The 9,424-nt window shown below is 43.7% G+C and overlaps 1 protein-coding gene across 1 annotated transcript in view; it reads left to right on the plus strand.

Annotated features, from left to right (window-relative positions):
- The window catches only part of NPC1L1 (NPC1 like intracellular cholesterol transporter 1), a 31,350-nt gene extending 22,551 nt beyond the window's left edge, over window positions 1-8,799 (plus strand). The window contains exons 16-19 of the mRNA XM_053609627.1: window positions 74-305; window positions 465-578; window positions 676-838; window positions 7,825-8,799. Of these exons, the coding sequence (XP_053465602.1) occupies window positions 74-305; window positions 465-578; window positions 676-838; window positions 7,825-7,973 (658 nt within the window). The 3' untranslated portion in view covers window positions 7,974-8,799. The remainder of the gene's footprint in view (window positions 1-73; window positions 306-464; window positions 579-675; window positions 839-7,824) is intronic.
- The last annotated feature ends 625 nt before the right edge of the window (window positions 8,800-9,424 follow it).

A 9,424-nucleotide genomic window follows, 5' to 3' on the forward strand; every position in this document is an offset into this window, starting at 1 on the left:
GAAGTAGGGGTGGCCTGTCCACCTTAAGGGCCTGCAAGGCCTGTGCTTGTGACCACACTCTGTGCTCTGGCAGGATCAGCAATGTGTTTTATGAGCAGTACTTGACCGTCCTCCCTGAAGGGCTTTTCATGCTCAGCCTCTGCCTAGTGCCCACCTTCGCCGTCTGCTGCATCCTGCTGGGAATGGACCTGCGCTCTGGCATCCTTAACCTATTCTCCATTGTCATGATTGTCGTAGACACTGCTGGCTTGATGGCCCTGTGGGGCATCAGCTACAATGCTGTGTCCCTTATCAACCTGGTCACGGTAACCCACTAGACACAGGCATCGGGCAGCCTCTGGAGGGGTGGTGGGGATCTGGCCTCATAGAATACTCCCAGTTCTGACTAGAATCTAGACTCTTGCCCCACTGGTCTCAGTGGAGACATGTGCCTTTCTTGGCTGAAGCCCCCTCTCTGCCCACAGGCGGTAGGCATGTCTGTGGAATTTGTGTCACACATCACCCGCTCCTTTGCCATCAGCACCAAACCCACCAGGGTGGAAAGGGCCAAAGAGGCCACTATCTCTATGGGCAGTGCGGTGAGTGGGATGAGGGGGCTCATCCAGTGTCCTGCTTAAAGCCCTGTGCCCTGCCTGATGTCTTGTGCCCCACCTGATGCCTGGCTGTGGCCCCCAGGTATTTGCAGGAGTGGCCATGACCAACCTGCCTGGCATCCTTGTCTTGGGCCTCGCTAAGGCCCAGCTCATCCAGATCTTCTTCTTCCGCCTCAACCTTGTGATCACCCTGCTGGGCCTGCTGCACGGCCTGGTCTTCCTGCCGGTCATCCTCAGCTACCTGGGTGAGTGCCAAGGCCCACTCCTGCCAGACTGTCATAGTTATGATGATCACAACAGAGCGGGCTCACCAGGCAAACTCAGGAGTATGCACAAGCCATGGGCAAACGTCAGAAGCACACGCACAGCTAAGAACATGACCACACAGCATTTCCCATTTTACCTCTTTCTTTCTTTTTGTTTTGTTTTTTGAGACAGAGTCCTAAGCTGTCGCCCTGGGTAGAGTGCCATGGCGTCACAGCTCACAGCAACCTCCAACTCTTGGGCTTAAGTGATTCTCTTGCCTCAGCCTCCCAAGTAGCTGGGACTACAGGTGCCCACCACAATGCCCTGCTATTTTTTGGTTATAGTTGTCATTGTTATCTGGCAGGTCTGTGCTGGGTTTGAAACCGCCACCTCTGGTGTATGTGGCTGGCATCCTAGCTGCTGAGCTACAGGCGCTGAGCCAGCATTTCCCATTTTAGAAGTTGATGTTTTTCACTTAACATGTTGTGAACATCTTTGTCAGCAGATGTGTGGCTCAAACACTGTTTCGGTGGTTCTGTGGATTTCCATTACTATCGGGTTTTTATTTTTATTTATTTTTTTGTTTGAGGTTCATTGAGGGTACAAAGAATTGGGTTACACTGATTGCATTTGTCTTATAATTGTGTCCCACCCCCAAGAGCAGTGCCATATATCATGACCCCTTCTCCTCCTCCCTCCTGCCCCTCCTTCATTCTCCTACCCCCCACCATGCAGTATTAGATCATCTCTTGCCTTCGTATTGGAATTGAGTACATTGGATTCTTGTGATGCTTTATTTAGAAGAATGTGTTCCAACTCAATCCAGGTTAATATAAAAGATGTAAAGTCTCCATTTTTTTAAATGGTCAAATAGTAGTCTATGGTATACATATACCACAGCTTGTTAATCCAGTCCTGGGTTGGTGGACATTTAGATTGTTTCCACATTTTGGCGATTATAAATTGAGCTGTGATACATAGTCTAGTACAAATGTCTTTTTTTTCTTTTTTTTGAGACAGAATCTCACGATGTCCCCCTTGGTAGTGTGCCGTGGCATCACAGCTCACAGCAACCTCAAACTCTTGGGCTTAAGTGATTCTCTTGCCTCAGCCTACCAAGTAGCTGGGACTGCAAGTGCTCGCCACAATGCCTGGCTATTTTTTGGTTGTTGTTGTCATTGTTGTTTGGCAGGCCTGGGCTGGGTTTGGACCCACCAGCTCCGATGTATGTGGCTGGGGCCCTAGCCACTGAGCTATAGTTGGTGAGCCTAGCACAAATGTCTTTATGATAAAATGATTGTTTTTCTTCTGGGTAGATGCCTAGTAATGGGATTTCAGGATCAAATGGGAGATCTAATGTGAGTTCTCCATATTTCCTTCCAAAAAGATTATATTGGTTTGCAGTCCTACCAGCAGTGTAAAAGGTCTTCCCTTTTCTCCACATCCATGCCAGCATCTGCAGCTTTGAGACTTTGTGATGTGGGCCATTCTCACTGGGGTTAGGTAATACCTCAGGGTGGTTTTGATTTGCATTTCTGTGATGATTAGGACGATGAACATTTTTTCAAATGTTTGTTAGCCATTCATCTGTCTTCATCAGAGAAGGTTCTGTTCATATCTCTTGCCTGATTGTTTTAGCTAGAACTTTCAGCACTGTCTTGAATAGTAGAGAACCATCTTGTCTGATTCTAGTTCTAAGTGGAAAAGCTTTCAGTTTTACTCAATTCATATAGTATTAGCTGTGGGTTTGTTGTAGATGGTTTCAATCAGTTTAAGAAATATGCCACCTATGCCTATATTCTTAGATGTTCTAATCAGAAAATGCTGAATTTTATCAAATGTTTTTTTCTGCATCTGTTGGTCATATGCAATGTTGTTTTTGCTTCTGTTGATATGGTGAATTATGTTTATGGACTTGCATATGTTAAACCAGCCTTGGATCTCTGGGATGAAACCTATTTGATTGTGATCTATAATTTTTTAAATGTGTAGCTGTAATCTACTGGCTAGGATTTTATTGAGAATTTTTGCATCTATATTTATTAGTGAAATTGGTCTGAAGTTCTTTTTTAGTTGGGTCTTTTCCTGGTTTTTGTATCTGGGTGATGTTTGCTTTGTAGAATGTGTTGGGGGATGATTCCTTTCTTCTTAATTTTTTGGAATGATTTCTGAAGTATGGGTATAAACTCTTATATGAAGGTTTGATATAAATCTGGTGTGAAGCCATCTGGACCAAGGAATTTTTTTGCTGGGAGATTCTTTTTTGTTTGTTTCTTTGATCTTAGTGCTTGAAATCATTCTGTTCAGGAGATCTATTTCTTCTTGGTTAAATCTAGGGAGAGGGTGTGATTCCAGATATTGATCCATTTCCTCCACATTGTCAAGTTTCTGGGCATGATGTTTCTTGTAGTATTCAGAGATAATCTCTTGTATCTCTGTGGCATCTGTTGTTATTTCCCCTTTATAATTTATGATTAAGGTTATTAGAGATTTTACTTTTCTGTTTCTAGTTAATCTGGTCACAGGTTTATTGATTTTATTTATTTATTTATTTAAAAAGCTTACATTTTTTATTTTATATTATTTTTGCAGTTTTTGGCTGGGGCTGGGTTTGAACCCACGGCCTCTGGCATATGGGGCTAGCGCCCTATTCCTTTGAGCCACAGGTGCCACCTAGATTTTATTTATCTTTTAAAAACAAACTTTTTGTTTTGTTAATTTTCTGAATGACTCTTTTGTTTTCAATTTAATTCATCTCTGATTTAATTTTGATTATTTCTTTTCTGGGTTTGGGATTAGATTGTTCTTCTTTTTCCAATTCCGTAAGATCATTCATAAGTTTGTTGATGTGTTCTCTTTCTGTTTTTTGAATGTAGGCATCTAATGTGATAAATTTCTCTCTTTAGACTGTTTATGCTGTATCCCTTGGGTTTTGGTAACTGTGTCTTCATTATTGTTATGTTTGAGGAATTTAATAATTTCCTCCTTTATCTCTTCCTGAACCCAACTATCATTCAGCAAAAGGTTGCTTATGCTATTGGGTTTTTAGGCATAACCTTCAACAAGAATTATGTTGAGAAGTGATGCTCATGAGCACGTGGACACACATAACTAAAACACGTTTCACAAAATAATACTTTGGTTCTAGTCTGTCATTAATATTTAAAATTCCACTATTAATCTATGCATTGAGTTCATGACTCATTAGTGGGTGGCAATTCTTTTTTTTTTTTTTTTTATTGTTGGGGATTCATTGAGGGTACAATAGGCCAGGTTACACTGATTGCAATTGTTAAGTAAAGTCCCTCTTGCAATCATGTCTTGCCCCAATAAAGTGTAACACACACCAAGGCCCCACCCACCTCCCTCCTTCCCTCTTTCTGTTCCCCCCCCATAGCCATAATTGTCATTAATTGTCCTCATATCAAAATTGAGTACATAGGATTCATGCTTCTCCATTCTTGGGATGCTTTACTAAGAATAATGTCTTCCACGTCCATCCAGGTTAATACGAAGGATGTAAAGTTTCCATTTTTTTTAATGGCTGAATAGTATTCCATGGTATACATATACCACAGCTTGTTAATCCATTCCTGGGTTGGTGGGCATTTAGGCTGTTTCCACATTTTGGCGATTGTAAATTGAGCTGCAATAAACAGTCTAGTACAAGTGTCCTTATGATAAAAGGATTTCTTTCCTTCTCGGTAGATGCCCAGTAATGGGATTGCAGGATCAAATGGGAGGTCTAGCTTGAGTGCTTTGAGGTTTCTCCATACTTCCTTCCAGAAAGGTTGTACTAGTTTGCAGTCCCACCAGCAGTGTAAAAGTGTTCCCTTCTCTCCACATCCACGCCAGCATCTGCAGTTTTGAGATTTTGTGATGTGGGGCATTCTCACTGGGGTTAGATGATATCTCAGGGTTGTTTTGATTTTCATTTCTCTAATATATAGAGATGATGAACATTTTGTCATGTGTTTGTTAGCCATTCGTCTGTCGTCTTTAGAGAAAGTTCTATTCATGTCTCTTGCCCATTGATATAAGGGATTGTTGGCTTTTTTCCTGTGGATTAATTTGAGTTCTCTATAGATCCTAGTTATCAAGCTTTTGTCTGATTGAAAATATGCAAATATCCTTTCCCATTGTGTAGGGTTGCTCTTTGCTTTGGTTATTGTCTCCTTAGCTGTACAGAAGCTTTTCAGTTGAATGAAGTCCCATTTGTTTATTTTTGTTGTTGTTGCAATTGCCATGGCAGTCTTCTTCATGAAGTCTTTCCCCAGGCCAATATCTTCCAGTGTTTTTCCTATGCTTTCTTGGAGGATTTTTATTGTTTCATGCCTTAAGTTTAAGTCCTTTATCCATCTTGAATCAATTTTTGTGAGTGGGGAAAGGTGTGGGTCCAGTTTCAGTCTTTTACATGTAGACATCCAGTTCTCCCAACACCATTTATTGAATAGGGAGTCTTTCCCCCAAGGTATGTTCTTGTTTGGTTTATCAAAGATTAGGTGGTTGTAAAATGTTAGTTTCATTTCTTGGTTTTCAATTCAATTCCAAGTGTCTATGTCTCTGTTTTTGTGCCAGTACAATGCTGTCTTGAGCACTATGGCTTTGTAGTACAGACTAAAATCTGGTATGCTGATGCCCCCAGCTTTATTTTTGTTACAGAGAACTGCCTTAGCTATACGGGGTTTTTTCCGGTTCCATACAAAATGCAGAATCATTTTTTCCAAATCTTGAAAGTACGATGTTGGTATTTTGATAGGAATGGCATTGAATAGGTAGATTGCTTTGGGAAGTATAGACATTTTAACAATGTTGATTCTTCCCATCCATGAGCATGGTATGTTCTTCCATTTGTTAATATCCTCTGCTATTTCCTTTCTGAGGAGTTCATAGTTTTCTTTATAGAGGTCCTTCACCTCCTTCGTTAGGTATACTCCTAGGTATTTCATTTTCTTTGAGACTATGGTGAAGGGAGTTGTGTCCTTAATTAGCTTCTCATCTTGACTGTTATTGTGTACACAAAGGCTACTGACTTGTGGACATTGATTTTATATCCTGAAACATTACTGTATTTTTTGATGACTTCTAGGAGTCTTGTGGTTGAGTCTTTGGGGTTCTCTAAGTATAAGATCATGTCGTCAGCAAAGAGGGAGAGTTTGACCTCCTCTGCTCCCATTTGGATTCCCTTTATTTCCTTGTCTTGCCTAATTGTATTGGCTAGAACTTCCAGCACTACGTTGAACAGTAAAGGTGACAGAGGACAACCTTGTCTGGTTCCAGTTCTAAGAGGAAAAGCTTTCAGTTTTACTCCATTCAGTAAAATATTGGCTGTAGGTTTGTCATAGATAGCTTCAATCAGTTTTAGAAATGTGCCACCTATGCCTATACTCTTCAGTGTTCTAATTAGAAAAGGATGCTGGATTTTATCAAATGCTTTTTCTGCATCTATTGAGAGGATCATGTGATCTTTATTTTTGCCTCTGTTAATATGGTGGATAACGTTTATAGACTTGCGTATGTTAAACCAGCCTTGCATCCCTGGGATGAAGCCTACTTGATCATGAGGGTAGCAATTCTTAATTAGAAAACACTGACTTGGTGCCTGTAGCACAGTGGTTATGGCGCCAGCCATATACACTGAGGCTAGTGGGTTCAAGCCCAGCCTAGGCCAGCTAAACAACAATGACAACTGCAACAAAAAAAAAGCCAGGTGTTGTGGCAGGCACCTGTAGTCCCAGCTACTTGGGAGGCTGAAGCAAGAGAATCACTTAAGCCCAAGAGTTTCAGGTTGCTGTGAGTTGTGATGCCATCGCACTCTACAGAGGGTGACATAGTGAGACTCTGTCTCAAAAACAAACAAACAAAAAAACCTTAATTAGAAAACACTATCCTATACAAGGTTCCACCATGATTTAGTTAACCAGCTCCTAACTGTTGGACATTGGATTATTTCTGACTTTCCACCCCTGCTGTCAATGCTACAGTGAATGATCTCGTGGTTGAAGCTTTGACCTCATCCTCTGACACTTGTTAGAGACAGTCTGTGAAGATGTCAATTGTTAATGCCAATTGTTAATACCCTCCAGAAAGTGCTACTATTTAAACTTGTACCGAAACCATGTGCAAGGGTCCATTTCCATGTACTGTTGCACATGATCGTTCCAAATTGCCCCCTGAAGAGACTTAATCTGAGGCTGCCAGGCTGAGGGTGTTTCTGCTTCTCAGATGGTAATAATAAAGTAATTTTACTAGAAGACATTTATAGAAGCATGTGTTAGTACATCAACATGTTTCTTTAATTCTCTTGTCCCCAGAGGTAGGTATTATTCACATTTTATAGATGAGGAAACTGAGACAGCTGCTCTAGGTCACAGTCTTGGTCAAGCAGAGCAGGGATTGGAGCTCACACAGCTCTATGTTCCCTGACCATGTCCCCATAGTCTCTTGTAGGAACTCCCTGACCTTCTTGGGAAGAAGACAGTGTGTGTGTTTGGGATGGTGGGTGAGAGGCAAGAGAGGGGCAAGGAGGAGCAGCTTGGGGCTCGCCTGGACCAGGAGAGCAGCTCCTTGGAGGATTGCAGACTGTCTATGAATGGGAGAGGCCAGCCCCCCGCCTCCCCTGCACCATACTTGGCAGTGACCCGTAAAGGCACGTGGCACAGAGCCCCTGGGGGCCCCCTCATGCCTTATTTGTTGTGAGGAAGATCTTCTCTCAGGAGTGTTGGCTGTGGTGTCAGCACAGCATGGCCCAGGAAGAAAGGGCCTGTGGATACCAATGGGGAGTCTCAGGGATTCCCTGAGCAAGTGTGCCCACAGAGGCAGATGGTCAGGGGCCAGCATAATTCCAGCTGAAAATGGCCGCTGGGTTTTCAGGCAGGGTGGAGTAAGCGCAGATACAGACCCAGGTTGGGGCTCAGCTCCCACTCTCTGGCTTCCTCTCCTGGCTGCACCATTTGCATGTGGCCCTTTATCTCTGTCTCTGCAGGGCCTGATGTCAACCCAGCTCTGAAGCTGGAGCAGGAGCTGGCTGAGGAAGCAGCAGTGGCCAGGGCAGCCACCAGCATCTATGTCAATCATGGCTTTGAAGATCCTGTCAAGGATGCTGGTACCATCAGCTCTCTGGCTCTCAACTGAGGGGCCATGAAAGTCTTCTTGTAATTGTCCATGGACACCCCACTCCCACAAGCTTAGGAAAGCTGTTCCCTGAGACTGCCTGTCTCTTGAGGACGCTTTGCCCTCTGACCACGAGGCTTCCTGGAAGTACCGCTGACAGCTCCTCTGCTCCCATAGTGAACCCCTGGTTTCCAAGGCACTTGGGCCTCATTTAGCATAGAGTGCCTCCTCCTACAGGCCCTGGGTCTTAGAGTTGCCCACAATAGACACACTCTATGTTTTCCCAGACTCAGACTCTTTCATAGGTGCTGCTTCTCTTTCAACATTTCCCTCTTAAAATACTCTGTCAAAAAACCTCAATTCTAAGTCAGTAAGTCTTTAACATGACCAGTGTCCCTGAGAACAGAGAGAGTAACTCCACTCTGGGCTATGACACCACAGGAGTCCAGGGAGAGGCAAAGGCTCAGGCTGAAAACAGCAGCTGTCGTCTCCTGGGTGCACCTGCAAAACTGCCATCCGCATCTCTTTCTGGTGAGGGAAGGGCCCAGGGAGGATGTTCTCCTAAACACATTTGGAATGGATTTACCTCACCTGGAAAATAGTGTTAGGTTTGGTCATCTCCAGGTGAGACTGCTGCTAGCTGAGGCCATCTGAGCCAGGAGCTCTTGGGGCCAAGCTGGGCTTCCCACCTCCATCTCATGCTTGGAGCACAGGCCTGTGGGCCTCAATCTAGCCCAACCTGAGCCTCCATGGAGAAATCTTCAGAAGCCTAAGCTTTAGAAGAAAAAAGAAGCCTTGCTCTGTGCTGGGTATACAAGTGCTTAATAAATATTTGTTGGAAATGGTATTTTATGTCTCATGTCTTACTCTGGCTGTCTCTGAGATCAAGCTAATTTTTGTGAATGGCATAAGTAATACATGTGTGGGAGCAAGATGTTTTTAGATACTGATGGTGTTTTATTTTATTTCCCCACCCTCTTTTCAAGGAAGTAGCCAGGCTGCTGTGCACCTGTGCCTTACAAATGCCTTTGAGAATGGGAGTAATTTCTCCTCAAACTGAGAGGGCAGAGAGAATAGCCTGGGAGTCAGCCAAGAGCAGGATGTGTACCTTGTTTCTGGGAACATCCTGTGAAGTAGGCAAAACTTGGATAACCTGTTGGAGAACCCAGGGATGCATTAGGGGCAAACCACACAAACTACCAGCTCCCAGGTTGGAAAAGTGGGTGAAAATGTCCAGGAACATTCGAGATCCCCCCTCGAGCCTTTCTGCTCCCTTCGGGGTCCAGCCCTTGTTTTGCTAAACAGCTACCATGGCTTCCTGTGCTCAGAGGGCCTGTCAACATGTGAAGGGAAGACTGGCAAAAGAGGTGGAAGGCTGGTATTTCTAGACCCTACCCTCTACTCTCTCGTCCTGAATAACTCACCGATGGGAGAGCTGCTGGCTGGCTAGGATGGACAGGAACTCTGGTAAA

Source organism: Nycticebus coucang, chromosome 11, assembly GCF_027406575.1.
Source record: "Nycticebus coucang isolate mNycCou1 chromosome 11, mNycCou1.pri, whole genome shotgun sequence".
NCBI lineage: Eukaryota > Metazoa > Chordata > Mammalia > Primates > Lorisidae > Nycticebus > Nycticebus coucang.